We start from the raw sequence: 20,354 nt of genomic DNA, 5'->3' as shown, positions 1-20,354 counted from the left end.
GCAGTTCCCTCACTGTGAGAAGCCAAGTTACAGGGAACCAGGCAGAGGGCTTCTCGGTAGTGTCGCCCTCCCTGTGGAAAACCCTCCCACCAGATGTCAAAGAGAACAACAACTAGCAGACTTTTAGAAGATATCTGAAAGCAGCCCTGTTTAGGGAAGCTTTTAATGTTTGATGTATTACAGTATTTTAATATTTTTTTTTTGGAAGCCGCTCAGAGTGGCTGGGGAAGCCCAGTCAGATGGGCAGGGTATAAATTATTATTATTATTATTATTATTATTATTATTATTATTATTATTATCATCATCATCATCATCATTATCATCATTATCATTATCATCATTATCGGGACATTGTGCAGAGTATAAATGCCTTTGCTCTCCATCACAAAAATAAGTTTCAAAGCTTTATTGCAGAACAGTCTCAAGCTAGTTACCAAAAATTGCAAAATACAAAGTAGCACATTACTTTTAAGCAGCAAGCAATGTGGTCCGATCTTCTTTTTAGTCCTTAATACAGTTCAATAAATTTTCTTTCTCTGGTCCCACAGAGAGAGCCTATGTAAGCGCGTTCATCATTCCTGAGCTTCAACGACTAACTGGGACACTGAGTCCTCAGGTTTCATCTTCCTGCTGTCAAAGTGATTGCTGTCAAAGTGATGAGTCATCAAGTATGAATTGAAACATCTACCCTTTTCTTCCCCACATTTAGGTGCAGAGAACCTAATGTTGAGCTCTCTGCACAGCATTTTACATACAATACATTCAAACATAGCATTTTAAGCATTTAAATGTATATTATTAATAGCCCTCAAACTATGTCATATGTAGTATGACTACATTCATTAAAAAGAAGAACTCAATTTTCATGTACAAATTTCCATGAAGGAGAAGGCTTGCAATGGCTACTAGCCATCATGGAGGCTATGTGCTGCCTCCACATCTGTAGACAGTAGGCTTCTGAATACCAGTTGCTGGAAACTGGAGAAAGAGAAAGTGCTCTTGTATTCAGGTCCTGCTTGTGAATTTCTGAAAGGCATCTGGTTATCTACTGTGAGAACAGAATGCTGCCTAATTGAATACATCTTCAATAGCTTCTGGCTATAAATGGTTTATATATTTGTAATATAAATAAATTACAATTGAAGAGTGAGAATAGCTACCTTTTTTTGTGAAATAGGTAACTTTTACTCCAACAGTAGGTTCATAGAAGCAAATCTGAAGTAGGATTTGGGGGGAATTGAAACAGGATAGTTTCATTTCAACTCCATTCCCCATAAATTGAGTGTGGAATGTTTATTTAAGACAGCACCTATGCTTGAATTCTCATGACATTCCCTTCACCAGCATTTCCAATAATCTCTATATAAGAGCTGAATGGATTTATTGCTTTTCCCTCACTTTTTTCTGTTTATCAGTTGTGCCTTGCTGTTCAACTCTGGCCTAAGCACAATAATGTAACATTTAGGGAAAAATATGCAACCCAGTAATCCAGCACTGGAGGATAATATGGAGAAACTCTCCACAGCTACCATGTATTTCCCTTTGGTGCTTTGGTAGGTTGGAATGAAGGTTAACCAAACACTGCAAAAAACCAACATGCTGAAAGTGATAAATTTGGCCTCATTGAAACTGTCAGGTAGTTTCCTGGCTAGGAAAGCTACAAAGAAACTGACAATGGCCAAAAAACCCATATAGCCCAAGACACAGTAAAACATGACAGCTGAACCCTCATTACATTCCAGTACTATTTCCCCCATGACTGAGTGCATATCTGTATCTGGGAATGGAGGGGAAGTTCTCAACCAAAGAGTACAGATGCCAGTTTGAACGAATGAGCAAGAAAGGACAATAGAATATGAAAGTCCTTTCCCCACCCACTTCCTCATCCTAGATCCTGGCTTGGTTGCCATGAATGCCAGAACCACAGTGATGGTTTTTGCCAAAATGCTGGAAAGGGCCACAGAGAAGACAATGCCAAATGCTGTTTGTCGGAGAAGGCAGATTGCCTTTCCAGGCTTTCCAATGAAGAGGAAGGAGCAGAGGAAGCAAAGGAGGAGGGAGATGAGAAGGATGTAGGTCAAGGTGTGGTTGTTGGCTTTGACTATGGGGGTATTGCTGTGCTTCACAAAAGTTAAGAGTACTAAGGTTGTGAGGAAGGAGAAAGTAATAGCTAAGGTAACTAAACTGACCCCTAAATTCTCTTTGTAAGAGAGGTAGCTTGGAACTTTGGGAATACATTGAGTTTTTTCCTTATTGGGATACTGATCTTCTGGACAATTGGCACAGGCATCCATGTCTGGAAAAAAGAAGAAGAATTATTTAAATTACTGTATTTTAAATAATTATTTAAAGGTGCTGACCAACATTTATCTATACAACTGAAGTGTCTCATTTTGTCTTCTTTTAGTCCTTTGGTCAACTCCACATTTCTAAAAGGGAGTGAGAGCATTTTTGTTGCAGTTCCAAATAAATCTGTGGATGATGTTGAAATGGTATACTGTACACCCAGTGTCACACAATGGTTAGTGTTGGACTAGGACCTAGGAGACCAGGGTTTAAATCTGCATTCAGCTACAAAGCTTCCTGAGCCAGTCACTGTCTCTCAGCTTATTGTCAATTTTTGTGAGGATACAACAGAGATGGGTGAGAACAGTGAAGACAATCTTGAGCTCCTTGCATTAAAGGTGGGATGTAAATGTAAATCATCAACCTCCTCTAAATGTTTTTTGGACATTAGTAACTCCCTAATTTAATAAATTCCATTATTTTACAGTGGTACCTCTGGTTATGAACTTAATTCTTTCCAGAGGTCTGTTCTTAACCTGAAACTGTTCTTAACCTGAGGTACCACTTCAGCTAATGGGGCCTCCCGCTGCCGCCGCACTGCTGGAGCACGATTTCTGTTCTCATCCTGAAGCAAATTTCTTAACCCGACGTACTATTTCTGTGTTAGCGGAGTATGTAACCCACATTTTTTGTAGCCCACGGTGTTTGTAACCTGAGGGACCACTGTAGTAGGTTGCTGAGGTATGCCAAAACTCACCTCATTTAAAAAAAAACAAATCTCCACTAACTTTTTAAAAAGAAATCATGTCCCAAAATTAGAAAAGAGGATAGGAACAACTGGCAAGTTCGGCCTCGGAGTTCAAAACAAAGCAGGGCAAAGCCTACTAGAATTTTGTCAAGAGAACAAGTTGGTCATCAAAAACACTCTTTTCCAACAACACAAGAGACGACTCTACACATGGACATCACCTGATGGGCAGCATTGAAATCAGATTGATTATATTATTTGCAGCCAAAGATGGAGAAGCTCTATACAGTCAGCAAAAACAAGACCTGGATCTGACTGTGGGTCAGATCATCAGCTTCTTAGAGCAAAATTCAAGCTTAAACTGAAGAAAGTAGGGGAAACCACTGGGCAGTAAGATACAATCTAATTCAATTTGTTATGAATACACAGTGGATGCGAGGAACACGCACTTATGCTAGTAAGTTTGGAAAACTCAGCAGGGACCAGAAGATTGGAGAAGATCAGTGTACATCCCAATCCCAAAGAAGGGCAGATGCTCCAGCTACCGCACAATTGCACTCATTTCACATGCTAGCAAAGTTATGCTTAAAATTCTACAAAGCAGGCTTAAGCAGTATGTGGACCGAGAACTCTGGGAAGTGCAAGATGGATTTCAGAGGGGCAGAGGACCAGAGACCAAATTGCAAACATGTGCTGTATTATGGAGAAAGCTAGAGAGTTCCAGAAATACATCTACTTCTGCTTCATTGACTATGCAAAAGCCTTTGACTGTGTTGACCACAGCAAACTATGGCAAGTTCTTAAAGAAATGGGAGTGCCTGATCACCTTATCTGTCTCCTGAGAAATCTCCATGTGGGACAAGAAGCTATAGTTAGAACTGGATATGGAACAACTGATTGGTTCAAAATTGGGAAAGGAGTACGACAAGGCTGTATATTGTCTCCCTGCTTATTTAACTTATATGCAGAATTCATCATGCAAAATCCCCAGCAGGAATTAAGATTGGCGGAAGAAATATCAACAACCTCAGATATGCAGATGACACAACTTTGACGGCAGAAAGTGAGGATGAATTAAAGAACCTTTTAATGAGGGTGAAAGAGGAGAGCGCAAAATATGGTCTGAAGCTTAACATCAAAAAACCGAAGATCATGGCCACTGGTCCCATCACCTCCTGGCAAATAGAAGGGGAAGAAATGGAGGCAGTGAGAGATTTTACTTTCCCACAAGACAGAGAAACCAGTAGGAGAACACTTCAATCTCCCAGGACATTCTATACAAGATCTCAAAGTAGCTGTTTTACTACAAAGGAATTTCAGAAATAGACTGTAAAGAGAAGCTGCTGAATTACAACTTATCACCAAACTTAAAACCATGGAGAAACCTGGTCTGAACAAAGACCTTGGATTCTTATCTCATTATACATGACAAAGCCATTTTTTACCTTTTCACCCCTTGCTTCTTCCTGTAAGACCTATTGCAGTCGTTAAGAGTCGTCAACAGGCTCATCACAGCTATCTGCCAATCACCCATTCCCACCAGCCTTCTGAGTAATACCCCTCCCCACCTTCTCACTATATAGAAGGGTCTGGAAACTTCTGTTTCAGTGTATCTGAAGAAGTGTGCATGCACACGAAAGCTCATACCAAGAACTGACTTAGTTGGTCTTTAAGGTGCTACTGGAAGGAATTTTTTTTGTTTTGACTATGGCAGACCAACACGGCTACCTATCTGTAATAGTATGAAGATCTTGGCAAAAGAAAAAAGAAAAGGGGGGGAAGACCCACAGTGAGAAATATAGTTTTCATTTCTACACTTCTTCATTTAACAGTAATAAACATTTTTACAGGGTTTTTTGGATTTCCTGGGATTTTGGATGTGAAGTATTCACAAAGTGCCCTTCAAATCCAAATGTTGGTATGTTCATTTAATTTGTGAATTTTAGTCCCAAGGCCTCCTGGAAGGCCCATGTACATTGTCTTGAGTTTCTCTGTCTGCTAGCCAAAGGGCTCTTGTTCTAGCAGATCAGTGAATTTTATCGTTGCTCAGCAGAGGAAGCCAATGCAACAGTTGCATTAGGGCAACTTCACTGCACAACCTTGTGCAATCTATTGCACAACAAAGTAGTGAGCAACCTTCTCATGCATTCTCTTGTGCAGCAAAGTTCTACTGGCACAAAAAACACCATCTGGTGGAACAAGGGTGACACTATGGGACTTTAATGCTCCACAGCATCCAAACCATAATGTCTTTAAAAGTGATAATTTTGTTGGGGGGGCGGGAATTGTTACTTGTTTTAAACCTGTGTTGCACACTACCTTCATATACATTCAATGGGTTACAGATTCTCCAAAGAAACATCCTATGTTATGGAACTGTATTGATATTTCTTTACATTATGCCTCCTACCTTTCCACTTAGAGACCATTCCTTCTGGACATGGAGCACAATCGTAGCAGCAAAATTTCTCCCCTTCTTTCTTTTTCCTGCTGTAGCCAGGATAACAGTTGTCATTGCACATAGAAAGGGGATACACCTATAGAGAAACATCAAAGTGGGATTTACAATTACAGATTAATGCTCCTCAGTCATCCACCTCTCCAACAGCTAGCATATATGAGGGGTAGAACGTGGGTGAGCCCTGTACAAATGCCTTGTGGCATTTGCCCAAGCCCTAAACAGCCTCGGCCCTGTAAACCTGAAGGAGCATCTGCATACACATCATTTAGTATAGACACTGAAGTCTGGTTCTGAGTGCCTTATGGCATTCCCCTCACTGTGACAAGGGAAATTACAGGGAACCAGACACCCACCCTTTGGAACACCCTCCCATCAGATGTCAAACATGAAAACATCAACACAACCTTTTGAATACATCTGAAGGCAGCCCTATATCATTGAAGTTTTTAATATTTGATGTTTTGCTGTGTTTTCATTATTTTGGAACCCACCGAGGGTGGTGATGCCTCCCATTTGCCGCTGTGGGAGATTTAAAGATGTGTTTATGGGCATGTGCAACCCTTTCTGTTGGCTTTTACCAAAATTAAAACTGGAATGTACAAAGTTGTTTTCAATGGCTTACATAAAATGGCTTACAGGACAAAAATTGGTCACAGACACAAAATAAACAGGCAGCTATATTTCACCTGATTAAAACTTTGATGCCACACAATTTGATCATCATGAATGATTAACTCTTTGCCTGTCGGAGCCTGAGGTTCCAGTCTTCCAACTTTGAATCTAATTACCGAACTATTAGGGGAAATCAACCAGTTTGTAATGTCAAAACCTACAACTAATTCCCCATTTTCATCAAAGCACACAGTATCTCCAGCACTGTTGTTGAATGTGAAGCCTCTGAGAAAGTTATGGATCTAGATTGAAAGAGAATATAGAGAAAGGGACTATTAGGTTTGTCTTTCATTTTATTTGGACAGCACGTGTGAAAACTTTATAGTACTCAACGCCACTTCCCTCTGTTAGCTCCAAATAGGAAACTGGTTATGTTTATTTACAACACACACACACACACACACACACACACACACACACACACACAGACAGACACAGCAACCCTACCTTATTTTATCACATGGTTGGTATTTCTTACCAAATTGAATTTGAAAGAAACAAAACGAAGATTGAAATGAAATGAAAAGCACAAAAATAGTGGGACTATATTATGCAAATATATAATCCCTTTTATTTTTTATCGAAAGCTAGCTCATCTTTCTCATTTACATGAGTTACAGTTACCTGCCATGGTTGAACATTTTGAAAAAACAGTTTCTCCCCTTCTATCAACCTTCTCTCATTGGGGCTGGATTTGTATATGGCATGCAAGGAAAGTGCCACTGCATGTACTGCATTGTAGACATTGTAGCTGTGTCCAGTCATGCTCATTTCAAATACACTTCCAGGAAGACTCTCCAGGTTCTCTTCCCCTGTGCAGGTTTTCTTTTGGTTCTTCTCTTGGCCCATAGACATTTCTAGTGAACAGCTGAATGCCTGCTCCCAGAAGTCTTGGATAAAGCCATCTCCTTTTTCCCAGGAGGGTTTTAGCATCTGAAGGAACTTTGGGAATCCTGATGGCTGATTTGAGTGAGCTGTGAAGGATATGGTACCATGAAAGCTTTGTAAATCCCAATCTTTTTGAACAGAAAGTGATGCAAAATCCCAGTGAGATGTAACAATCCACACTCTACCCAGAGGTGGCAAAGAGAAGAAGGGTGCTGCAAACAGCAATACTCTCAAACCTTGAAAAGATGGAGGTTCTCCATATACAAAAAATACTTTAGCTGTTGCCTCAAATGCAATTGTATAGCTGTCAAAATGTTGTACTGCCAAGTCTATAATTTCATCCAGATAATTCCATTTTGGTAGTCTTAATATGAAAGAATAGCAGATGCCATTTTGTGAAAGCATTGGCACAATTGTTTGTAAAAACCTGTCCCCTTTGTCATCATCCACAGCAATAAGCCCAACCCATGTCCATCCAAAATGCTGAAGTAAGCGCACTCCTCCTATGTGCTGGTGGGCTTCATTTGGGACCATCTGATACAAAAAAGGGTATTGCATTTTAGCATGCTGTCCTGGCAGAAATGATCCATAAGTGAGCTGGAAGGAAATTTATAAGCATTATTCAAATGTATCCCAAAAACATATTCTATCAACGTATTTCAGTGAGTCCTGTAGGCAATTGGGTCAAACAACCTGTGGATATTGAGAGCAAGAGGAGCTGCAACAGTTGGCTGTTCAATTGTTGAACTGCTCTTATATCTAATGTTATTTAATATTGCAGAACCTTTCTTCTGGCTAGATGTCATTCCATCCCAAGTGCTTTGAGGCAGGTATGCTGGCTCCCTCTTTATTTAAGGGCATGTACCTTTGATAATCAGGAGGTAGGATCTATAGTACATGTATTTCTGTTCTGTAATTTATATGGTTTATATATGATTGATTGATATAGGAACATGTTCTATTCATTGTAGTGTCAAAAACATGATGACACGTGAGAGGAATACAATGACCTAAGGAACAATAAATCATTATGCAGTAAAAACAAACAATTTATTTGTCATTTTCTAATTTATAGTGTATAGAAAAATAAAGGGGACAGGACAGGAGAACATGAGCCACTGTTTCCAGATTACCATCTCCACAGGGGCAGAGTCGTTTCTCAATTGGAATCTTTTGGTATCTGCCTCAAGTACGGCAGAGGGCATCACATCCAATCTGGCCAATGTGAAGGCACATCTGTATTTTGCAATAGTTAATTTATACAAATATGGTGCCAGGGAATCAAACTGAGAAGGTGAAAAAAAGGCATACCAAGGACAGAATTTCTTTATAATGGCCGGATTGTTCTGTTGCTCTAAGTCCTTCAGACACTGTCCAATTAGCCTTTTTGCTTTAATAAAGCCCGTCATGAGAAGCTGATGTGGGGGTAGTCCACAGGAGAGGTGGTTTTGGTGCACATTTTTAAAACAACCCACTTTTGTGGGGGTCTTGTGTCACTAAGGGCAGTAGACCGGGTGGATTTAAATTTAGACGGAGCCAATAATTAAGAGTTCCTTGCCAGGACTGAGTTTCTACAGAGGGAAGACTTGCCTCCAGTCATAATGCTGCATTCGGGACACAGGGTGGTACAGAAAAAATCTGCCTTGAAAATTTGGATTGGACAGTTTCAAGAATGCTACAATGATTACCCGTCCAAATTTGGGCCCCATAAAGTATCTGCACCAAAGATTTGGCTTGGAAAACTTCTAGGGCTGCTGGGATGTATTTGCCGCCCTTCGTATGGAAAAAAACAGGACAACATCTTAGCATTTTGGGCTGCTTTTTCTTTAACACGTTTTTCGTGTACATCCCATGACCCCGATGACTGGAAGACTATGCCCAGGTATTTAAAGGCTTTAACCTGCTCAATTGGATAATTGTCCATGCTCCAGCTATGTGATCTATGTTTCCTTGTGAAAACCATGAGTTTGGTTTTCTGATAGCTGTTCTCTCCTGCAGTATGCTAAGAATTCTCCTATCAACCTTTTTAGGCCTATTTTTGTTCAGGATAGGAGAACCGCATCATCAGCATATAAGAGCACTGAGATTGGTTTTGTGGCTAATTTGGGAGCATGAAACTCCGGAGATGTTAAGCATTTAACCATGTCATTGATATATAGGTTAAATAAAGCTGGGGCTAGAATGCAGTCTTGCTTAACCCCCTTGGTGGCTGGTACGGGGCCTATGAGTTGGTCATTTGTGGAAGATCTTACGTACAGCACAGTATCTTTATATAGGCCATTAATCAAAATTAGTAATCTTTTATCTACACTGGATGTATTCAATTTGGCCCAGAGTCTTACTCGTGAAATTGAATCAAAGGCAGCCTTCAAGTCAATGAAGGCTGCATATAAGACCCCACAGGTTTTCTTGGCGCATTTATTGATGAGATGTGCTAGGACAAAACAGTGATCTATGGTAGATCTGCCTTGCCTAAATCCAGCTTGCTCCTCCGCCAAGATAGTCTCAGCACCCATCCAACTAGTTAATTTGATATAGAGGTGTTTTGCATATAATTTTATGCCAGGGGCCTTTTTGTTCTTTAGCTGTGCCATCAAATTCTCTACTTCCTCTGTGGTTACGGGTGGCCAGTAAGGTGAAACCTCTGATTGAACGCTCGGCTTGTTAAACTGAGCTTCCTTATTATAAAACAATGATTGGAAGTATTGGATCCACTCTCGGGGTTCAACAGTACAAATGAGTCCATTACACTCCTGTTGCAGTCACATTAAAGCTTTTTTACCATTACCATAACTTGCATTTACAAGGTGTATCCAACATCTTATACTACTAGTGATAGACCAAGAATATCAAATAACTTGGCCCAAAGTAGTTTCTAACCAAAATATCACAGACAACTTCTGAAATCATGATGGTGTGCCACAGTTGTAAAATCACCATAACACCACAGCTTACCTGTGGAGTTTTGTGGATTGCTGAAATGATGGCCACATTGACAGAGATCTCAGAAAGACATCCTCCAATGACAGCTATCAGATTGTTCTGGTTGTGACACTTGAAGTTGGGGACAAACCTATGTTGTGCAGAAAGCAGACTGAGGGTGGCCTTGTAGGTCATCCTTGCAGTGTAGTAGCTATTAAGAATGCTGAATCCCAGGGAGAGATTTGATAAAATGTTGGGACTCTCATTGATCTCTTTTACAGCAAATGCCAAGGCCAGGATGTGCTGGTAGTTCTTTGGCACTGAACTGTAATGAAATTTAGAGTTGTTACAGCTGATAAATAAAACAATTGTGTTGGAAGCAATAAAAAGGCATTTCTATAAAAAGGTGTTCCTATTCTTCAGAACTGATCTTCAAGAATAAATGACTTGTAGAAAGGTCTCTGTGAATTGAAATCAGAGACGTTGTATGTACCCTTGTTAACTATGAAAATACTTAAATAAAAATAACTATATAGTCAAGAATCGTGTAACTTTAAAACCTTAGAAGATAATAGACATGATAAATAAAATATTTGAATTGAAATGCTGAATTCTTAAAATGTTGATGGGTCATTCTAATTAATTAGCTTCTATGTGCACTTATTAGATTCACTCCCTTTGCCTAAAAACAACAAACAATAAGCCCAAGGTAGATAGTCCATATATAAACTATGACATGCCTCCTAACTTTTTATGCTGAGAAGAAGGGAGATGTAGAGTGAATTTTTTTTGGCCATCTCTCCAACAACCTATTATTATTAATATTATATCACTCAATGCAGTGGTACCTCAGGTTAAGTGCTTAATTCGTTCTGCAGGTCTGTTCTTAACCTGAAATTGTTTTTAACCTGAAGCACCACTTTAGCTAATGGGGCCTCCTGCTGCCACTGCACCGCCGCCATGCAATTTCTGTTCTCATCCTGAAGCAAAGTTCTTAACCCAAGGTAATATTTCTGGGTTAGCGGAGTCTGTAACCTGAAGCGTATGTAACCCGAGGTACCACTGTACATGCAAGAAGCTGAGAATCACTGTACCAAGATGAATATGGGTCAAGCAACTGATATGGTCCAAACATATAAAAGAATGAAGAAAAGAGAAAGAGGATAAAAAACTGAAGTCTTACATCGGTTCATAAATCACAATCTGTGTAGGCTGCTTCATAAAAGAGAGGAGATCATAGAGGTAGAATACTTGAGAAACAATTTCACCAATGAGAAGGTCTCCTGACTGGTAATATTTATGAGTAATGGGAAGGGGATCATCATATATGCTGCAATTAATGGAATGTTTCTTGCATACGGCATGACATAGTAGTGCTAGTAGCAACACAATGACCAACATGATCCTGTTGATAGAATACCTCTGCCAAATCCGGGCTCCAAAGTTTTCCTCTACAGCAGGGGTCGGCAACCCGCGGCTCCGGAGCCGCATGCGGCTCTTTTACACCTTTGCCGCGGCTCCGCAGGTCCTCGGGGACCCTGAGCAAAAAAGCAGAAGCGCCAGAAAGAGGAGGGGGATGGAGCTGGGCAGCCGAGCCGGGCAAAGCAAGGCGGCGGCGGCAGCGGAGCTCGAGAAGTGGCGGCTGCTGGGATGAAGGAGGAGGCAGCGGCGGCCGCAGAAGGGCTGCTGCTGCTGCTGCTTCTGCCGCCGGAGGGAAGTTCTGCCAGGCGACTTCATGGCTCATAGCTTCCCCCGGGGTAGGACAGGCGGCGAGGGGGATGCCTCGTCTGGAGGACGATGAGGAAGCGGCCGAGCAGCTCACGGCGGTGCCTCTTCCCTCATGGTGCAGGGAGCGAGGAGGAAGAGGAGGAGGGCGGTGGCAGGAAGGTGTGCTAGGGCGCAGCGACGGTTCTCTCCTCAGGTGGACGCAGCTGCCACTGCCACCGCCGGCACCTGCCACATGCAGGCGCGTTTGGTTTCGCCGTTGCGGCAGCCCGCCCGCCCTTAGGCGCCGCGCGACATCGAGAGCCGCCCACCCAGGCCACGCTCTCCTCAGCCCAGTGTGCGAGGCACCTGAGGTGAGGGAGAGAGAGAGCGCGCTTGAGGGAAATGGCGGGGCGGGGTTTTTGTGTGTGTTTGTGTGTGTGGGGGGGTGCTTCTGGATCCTTTTCCGTGCCTTGCTTCTGAGTTGCCGCCGAGTTGAGGGAGAGTACCTGAGGTGAACCACAAAATGGGCCCGCCCTCCCTGTCAGGGAGGAAGGGGTGAATTACTCAGTGACGAGGAGGGGGTCCAGAGGTAGCCAGCAGGAGAGGAGGGGGAGCACGAGAGCAATTGCAGAGGGAGGGGGGGCTGTTAGGCACCAAAATCCTGCATGCGGGATTTCCCCCATTCTCTCGTGCCTATGCAATTCCTGCCCTTCTCCCTTCCCCCTCGAGATTTGCTGCAGAGACAATCAAATGAAGAAGAAAGGGAAGAGTATTAGCTGACATGTCCCCGGATCCCATGGAAAGCACCACAGATTTCTTTGCTTACCAGCTCTTTTTATTTTAAGTTGGCTTCAAACCTGTAATTGTGTAGGTGTGTGTGTGTATACATATACACACATAAATATTCATATCTCTTCTCTCTCACCTTCCTTTCACCCAGTTTCTCTGGCACTGGTTTATAAATGCTGCTATGTAGAAATGATGAGAAAGTTGCACCAGCAGAAGGAATGGATATGTGCTGTTAGTAAAAAGAGAGGGAGTTGAACTGCAGGGAGGGACAGACACTTTTCTATGTATTAATTTGTATAATGCCCTCTATGCACATGGTGCTTTGCGAAAAAAGGAATATGAGAGGAACCATACCCCTCTTTGCTATCTGAAATAGACTCAGGGAAAAGAGAGAGAATGGGGGAAGGGGAAGAATGTGTGGTTATTTACATTTGGCTTGTTTTGCGGCTCCCAGTTTTTTTCCCCCCCGGAAACGGGTCCAAGTGGCTCTTTTTGTCTTAAAGGTTGCAGACCCCTGCTCTACAGAATTTGACACAGTTTTTATCAGGATTGCTACAAACTGACTTGAATGGTGGATGATCCTGTTACTTCACTGATCTTAGGGAATTTGAGAACCACTGCAGGTAGTTAATAATGGCTCTTTTCCCCCAGTGTCATTGAACTATGTATTTCCTTTGGTTGCCAACTAAATGATGTAACTAAGCTCTCACTTATATTAATGGGACTTAAATTGTTTCAGAGTTGTCTGATTGATTTAAATAGGATCTAAGGTCAGCAAAATTCAGGATCAAATCATTTATTTCTTCACTCTTCATCTAATGGTGAAAAACGAAAATGTAGCAATGCTTTAGTGTGCAAAAGTGGGGTAGAATGGTGTAGCCATCTAAATCAGTTGTTGCAAAAGAATGTAAGGTGAATAGTTGATAAGCAGGTTGCATTTTGTGTGTGTGCGCTAACAAATACCTAGTCAGAATCTGGGATTAGGAAGATATGGTGGTCAAAGAGAAAGGTTGAGAAGCAGAGATTTATTTGTTTTAAGTATCACAGCAGAATCAAGTTTTGGTACTGTATATCTCAAGATATATATATATAAATGAACTTAGAAGCGAGTAACAGAACCCAGTTCTTACCTACATCCCATTCTGAACATAAGGGTTTTATAGCATTTTTCAGATGTGGATAGTTGATCTTGCTAATAGGCTCTGAATGTCAATTGTGCTAGAGGTTGCAAAAACCCATAATTTTGATAAAGTTAAAGATGATTATCACATCCCCAGTGTGTTGGTGAAGTTGTATCATGCATGAGAAAACTACTAGGAATTTTCCTTATTAGAGTGATACAACTATTATTTTCTCATTTTAGGTATAATTAGTAGTATGTGGCACTTCCCCAGCAGGTCCAAGCTGCCTGTCTCCAGATCTAGATATAAGTTTTTCAATGTATCTGCTATACATTTTGGAAAGTTGTTTGTTCGCTGTACATTTGGATGAGATATTCTAACCAATTTTTGCATAATGGTTCCTAAGATCAAGAAGCAGGTTTTCACCTATGTTTGTATACAGTTTCTTGCCATTCCAAATCCTTAAAAAATGCACTTGTTTTAACCACTGATTTCAAATCTGCAATAATTTGGGGACTTCTTTAAATAATTCCTGAGCGCCAAGAAATTTAATGTTTTTGAGGTTTTTTTAAAGAAGTGCAATGAAAAACCAGCACTTCTAGAATGGCCATACGTGTGGGTTTTCCTGGACAATTTCATGATTGCCAGAAATCCCCCCAGACGCTATAAGTCTTGGACGAATCATGGATATGTCTGGAAAACCCCAGAAGTATGGCAGTCAGAATATATATATATATATATATATGCAGGTTTTGGTGTCCTCGGGTGTCTTCCCGTGTAAAAGTTGGGGTGTCTAGGCGACGTTTCGACGAGGTCTCACTCGTCATCTTCAGGCTGGTGCTTTCGGCTTCTTGTTACTGGAACAGAGCGGGATCTCAATGTTTGAGTTCCTATAAATACTGTAGAGGGGGTGTGGTGTCTAGCCTCCAATGTTCTGGGCAGAGAGGAAGTTCCCAGGCTAGTGTGCCTTTTCTTCTTTTGTTCCTTAATTACTTGAGGTATCTCTCAAGTAATTAAGGAACAAAAGAAGAAAAGGCACACTAGCCTGGGAACTTCCTCTCTGCCCAGAACATTGGAGGCTAGACACCACACCCCCTCTACAGTATTTATAGGAACTCAAAAATTGAGATCCCGCTCTGTTCCAGTAACAAGAAGCCGAAAGCACCAGCCTGAAGATGACGAGTGAGACCTCGTCGAAACGTCGCCTAGACACCCCAACTTTTACACGGGAAGACACCCGAGGACACCAAAACCTGCATATATATATATATATATACACATAAATAACAACGATACCGTATTGGTCCAAATATAAGCCGCTCCTTTAAAATTGGAAGTGGGGGGGGGGGAGAGAGAAAATTAAAAATACCCGAATATAAGCCTCTCCATTCCTTGGTGCTCCTGGCTGCATAGTGGGGGTGGGGAGCTGAACTGTGTTGCCAGCGGCCTTTCCCCTTTCCTTGCTCTCTCCCTTCCTGGCCTTGGGGGAGACAACAGGGAACTATGCTTGGGTCGGCCTCCGCTTTGCCGCGCTCCTGGTACTGTCTCCCCCGTGCTCCTGGCTGCATGCCATAAGGTTGCGAATGTAAGCCGCATTTACACTTTTCATGGTAGGAATTAGGGAAAAACATGAGGCTTGTATTCAGGCTAATACAGTACTTTCAAATATACAACAATTGCTTATTAGAATGACTAGATTACTGATAATATTGGAGAGAATTATTCAAGCCTTTCAGAGGGTGTTACAAGTGTGTCCCTGGACTCACATGTATGCAGCCAGCACTCATGTATCTTCATATAGACACTGCTGAGAGGTTTAGGATCTTTTGCTGGAGTTACGACCTAAGTTAGGAATCCACCAAGATGCTTCTGCACAGTTAATCAAGAATTGTTTTATTCAAATGTAAGGAATGTTAGCAAACCAAAGTGAGAAAGAAATGGAATGTTTCTGGCTAAACTCTGCAAACAGTACTATGAGAAGAGTTGTTTGCTTAAGCAAGTACCTATGACTGAATTATTACGACATCACTACAACCAGCATTTCCAATGAACTACATATGCAAGCAGAATAATGATATGCACTCATGTTCTTTTACTTTTTTTGCTGATAAGTTGTTCACTGGTGTTCAGCTCAGGTCTGAATATAATAATGTAGCATTTAGAGGAAAAGATGCAAGCCAGTAACCCAGCACCAGAGGACAACATAGAAAATATCTCCACAGCTACCATGTATTTTCATTTGTAGCTCCGATAGGTGGGAACAAAGGACAACCAAACACTGCAAACACCAGCAAGCTGAAAGTTGATAAATTTGGCCTCACTGAAACTGTCACGTAACTTCCTGGCTAGGAAAGCCAAGGTGAAGCTGACAATGGCCAAGGAACCCATGTAGCCTATGACACAGTAGAACATGATAGTTGAACCGTCATTACATTCAAGTATGATTTCCCATTCAGTGAGTGTACAGTGGTACCTCATGTTACATCCAAAGAGTACCAAGGGAAGCCTGAATAAAGTAGCAGAAAAGGACAATGTAATTTGCCAGCCTTTTCCCTATCCATTTCCACATCCTGGATCCTGACTTGGTTACCATGAATGCCAAAACTACAGTAATGGTTTTTGCCAAAACACTGGAAAGAGCCACAGAGAAGATGATGCTAAAAGTTATTTGTTGGAAAAGACAGGTCAGCTTTCAAGGCTGTCCAATGAAGAGAAAGGAGCAGAGGAAACAAAGCAGGAGGGCGATGAGAAGGATGTGGATGAGAGTCTGATTGTTGGCTTTGACTATCGGAGTGTAATAATAATAATAATAATAATAATAATAATAATAATAATAATTTATTATTTATACCCCGCCCATCTGGCTGGGCCTCCCCAGCCACTCTGGGCGGCTTCCATAAAAACCAAAAATACAGTAAAATATCACACGTTAAAAACTTCCCTGAACAGGGCTGCCTTAAGATGTCTTCTGAATGTCAGGTAGTTGTTTATCGCTTTGACATCTGCTGGAAAGGCGTTCCACAGCGCGGGCGCCACTACCGAGAAGGCCCTCTGCCTGGTCCCCTGTAGCTTTGCTTCTCGCAATGAGGGAACCGCCAGAAGGCCCTCGGCGCTGGACCTCAGCGTCCGGGCAGAATGATGGGGGTGGAGACGCTCCTTCAGGTATACAGGACCGAGGCCGTTTAGGGCTTTAAAGGTCAGCACCAACACTTTGAATTGTGCTCGGAAACGTACTGGGAGCCAATGTAGGTCTTTCAAGACCGGTGTTATATGGTCTCAGCGGCCGCTCCCAGTCACCAGTCTAGCTGCTGCATTCTGGATTAGTTGTAGTTTCCGAGTCACCTTCAAAGGTAGCCCCACGTAGAGTGCATTGCAGTAGTCCAAGCGGGAGATAACCAGAGCATGCACCACTCTGGTGAGACAGTCCGCAGGCAGATAGGGTCTCAGCCTACGTATCAGATGGAGCTGGTACACAGCTGCCCTGGACAGAGATTTGACCTGTGCCTCCATGGACAGCGGTGAGTCCAAAATGACTCCCAGGCTGCGCACCTGGTCCTTCAGGGGCACAGTTACCCCATTCAGGACCAGGGAATCCTCCACACCTGCCCATCTCCTGTCCCCCAGAAACAGTACTTCTGTCTTGTCAGGATTCAACCTCAATCTGTTAGCCGCCATCCATCCTCCAACCGCCTCCAGACACTCACACAGGACCTTCACTGCCCTCACTGGTTCTGATTTAAAAGAGAGGTAGAGCTGGGTATCATCCGCATACTGATGAACACCCAGCCCAAACCTCCTGATGATCTCTCCCAGCGGCTGCATGTAAATGTTGAAAAGCATGGGGGAGAGGACAGAACCCTGAGGCACCCCACAAGTGAGAGCCCAGGGGTCTGAACACTCATCCCCCACCACCACTTTCTGAACACGGCCCAGGAGGAAGGAGCGGAACCACTGTATGACAGTGCCCCCAGCTCCCAGCCCCTCAAGACGGTCCAGAAGGATGTTATGGTCGATGGTATCAAACGCCGCTGAGAGATCCAGCAGAACTAGGAAACAGCTCTCACCTTTGTCCCTAGCCCGCCGGAGATCATCAACCAGAGCGACCAAGGCAGTTTCAGTCCCATGATGAGGCCTGAATCCCGACTGGAAGGGATCCAAACGGTCCGCTTCTTCCAGGCGTGCCTGGAGTTGTTCGGCAACCGCTCACTCAATCACCTTGCCCAAGAATGGAAGATTTGATACTGGGCGATAGTTGGCCATTGTGGCCGCATCTAAAGATGGTTTTTTAAGAAGCGGTTTAATAACTGCCTCTTTCAGCGGGTCTGGGAAGGCTCCCTCACGGAGGGAAGCATTCACCACCCAATGAAGCCCATCGCCCAGTCCTTCCCGGCTAGCTTTTATAAGCCAGGATGGGCAAGGATCCAGGAGACAGGTGGTTGGTTTCACTCGTCCAAGCAGCCTGTCCACATCCTCGGAGGTAACAGATTGGAATTGATCCCACTCAACTTGACTAGACAGAACTCTAGCACTCTCCCACTCCGGCCCTGCTCCCACGGTGGAGTCTACTTCTTCCTGAATCTGAGCGATTTTATCTGCAAAAAACTTTGCAAAATCATTGCAGGAGAACATGTGGCCCGTACTGGGCCCCGATGTTGCAGGTGGTTCCGCTAAATTGTGAACCACCTGAAAAAGTCTCCTGCTGCTGTTTTCTGCAGATGCAATAGAGGCGGTGAAGAAATTCTTCTTCGCCGTTGCTATCGCCACTTGGTAGGCTCGACGTTGAGCTCTAACCTGTGTCCAGTCAGATTCGGAATGAGTTATCCGCCACCGGCGCTCTAGCTGTCTCAACGATTGTTTCATTGCCCTCAGATCCGTGGAAAACCACAGGGCTCTCCAGGCTCCATGCAATCGGAGAGGGCGCTTCGGAGCCAAACAGTCAATAGCCCTGGTTAACTCCACATTCCAGCGGGCCACCAGAGAATCAGCCGAAAGGCCATCAACATGGGATAAAGCATCCCCTACCACTCTCTGGAAACCATTTGGATCCATTAAGTGGCGGGGGCGGACCATCCGAATTGGTCCCACCTCCCTGCAGAGGGGATGGGTCGCAGAGAAGTCCAGTTGCACCAGGAAGTGATCTGACCAGATCTTCCAGTTGCACCAGGAAGTGATCTGTTATTATACGTTATAAAAGATCAAGCATTGTGATCTGAGAGAAAGAAATAGCCAAGAATGCTAAGATAAGACAGGTAGCTTGGAACCTTGGGAAAGCATTGGATTTGGTCATTGTTGGGATGCTCATATTCTGGACATTTCACACAGGCATCCATATCTGAAATAAAAGAGGGATCCTTTAAATATTTCAGATATTGATCAATATAGAACTAAAGCATTGATTCTCAATCTGTTCTGGGTCATGGACCTCTTTGAGAATATGATTATGGACTCCCTCCCCAGAAATGCACATTAATATTCTATATGCATTTGAAATCCATACAACAATTATTTAAGGCCAATTCAGAAAATTACCTTTGAAATTCATAACCCCAACAATAATTTATCTGTGTTCATTTAAATGTATTTCAATAAGTAATAATGAAGCTATCATTCACAAACTCTCATTAGAGAGTGAGATATGATGTTGGGCCTGTGGCAATAAAATGGAATTTTCCCTCCGTTTTCTGGGAGTAGTCAAGGTGAAGTGCAGGCTGAAATCAACAGGACCAATGAAACAAGTTGTATTGTGCAAACATAATAATGTTAAATGAAAGATTAAAAGCACAAAATAATTGAAAGGTCATGGGGAGGGGCAGAAATGGAAATGAAGAAAGAAGAAGCAAAATGTTTTGAAAAATAAGTAGTAGTGTGGCCAAGAATTAAATACAGGTACAGTGGTACCTGGGACGCAGGTGGCGCTGTGGGTTAAAGCCTCAGCGCCTAGGACTTGCCGATTGAAAGGTCGGCGGTTCGAATCCCTGCGGCGGGGTGCGCTCCCGCTGCTCGGTCCCAGCGCCTGCCAACCTAGCAGTTCGAAAGCACCTCCCGGTGCAAGTAGATAAATAGGGACCGCTTAACAGGGGGAAGGTAAACGGCGTTTCCGTGTGCAACTCTGGCTCGCCAGATGCAGCTTTACCACGCTGGCCACGTGACCCGGAAGTGTCTCCGGACAGCACTGGCCCCTGGCCTTTTAAGTGAGATGGGCGCACAACCCCAGAGTCTGTCAAGACTGGCCCGTACGGGCAGGGGTACCTTTACCTTTTTACAGTGGTACCTTGGTTCCTGAACTTAATCCATTCCGGGAGTCCGTTTGACTCCCAGAATCGTTTGAAAACCAGGACATGGCTTCCAATTGGTTGCAGGAGCTTCCTGCCCTGCACTCAGTCAGAAGCTGAGGAAGCCGCGTCAGATGTGTGGCTTCCAAAATACGTTTGCAAATCAGAATACTCACTTCCAGGTTTGTGGTGTTCAGGAGCCGATTTGTTGGACAACAAAGGCGTTTGACTATGAAGGTACCATAGTATATTTCTCTTGGAGGTAATTTTGCAGGGGCAAACAGAAGTATACCAGATCCATTCATTTCATTGGCACTTATGAGGAAGGGCTTACTAATGCCTTGTGCCCAGCAATAGAATATAGAAGGCAAAATATTGACTAACCAGTCGAAACATTGCCAGCATGACATTTTCATCACACCCACAATAAATAAATACAATATTCATTAAATATGTGTTATGGTAATTATGATCTGAACACATTAC

At 43.0% G+C, this 20,354-nt stretch overlaps 1 protein-coding gene across 4 annotated transcripts in view; it reads right to left on the bottom strand.

Annotated features, from left to right (window-relative positions):
* Window positions 1-664: 664 nt before the first annotated feature.
* Window positions 665-20,354, bottom strand: part of LOC310829556 (vomeronasal type-2 receptor 26-like) — a 30,434-nt gene continuing 10,744 nt past the window's right edge. Inside the window, exons 1-5 of one of the 4 annotated variants that reach the window (XM_083708177.1) lie at window positions 10,013-10,259; window positions 6,794-7,654; window positions 6,184-6,411; window positions 5,447-5,573; window positions 665-2,298 (exon numbers count right to left, since the gene is read on the bottom strand). In XM_083708177.1, the coding sequence (XP_083564303.1) occupies window positions 1,397-2,298; window positions 5,447-5,573; window positions 6,184-6,411; window positions 6,794-7,654; window positions 10,013-10,174 (2,280 nt within the window). In that variant the 5' untranslated portion in view covers window positions 10,175-10,259 and the 3' untranslated portion in view covers window positions 665-1,396. Of the gene's footprint in view, window positions 2,299-5,446; window positions 5,574-6,183; window positions 6,412-6,793; window positions 7,655-10,012; window positions 10,260-20,354 lie in introns of those variants that run through there. The other 3 variants (XM_083708176.1, XM_083708178.1, XM_083708179.1) reach the window with 3 other exon arrangements.

This window comes from Podarcis gaigeae (assembly GCF_964106915.1).
Source record: "Podarcis gaigeae genome assembly, chromosome: 13".
Classification (NCBI taxonomy): Eukaryota; Metazoa; Chordata; class Lepidosauria; order Squamata; family Lacertidae; genus Podarcis; species Podarcis gaigeae.
The sequence above is the reverse complement of the archived record's forward strand: the minus strand, read 5'-3'. Positions and strand labels throughout refer to the sequence as shown.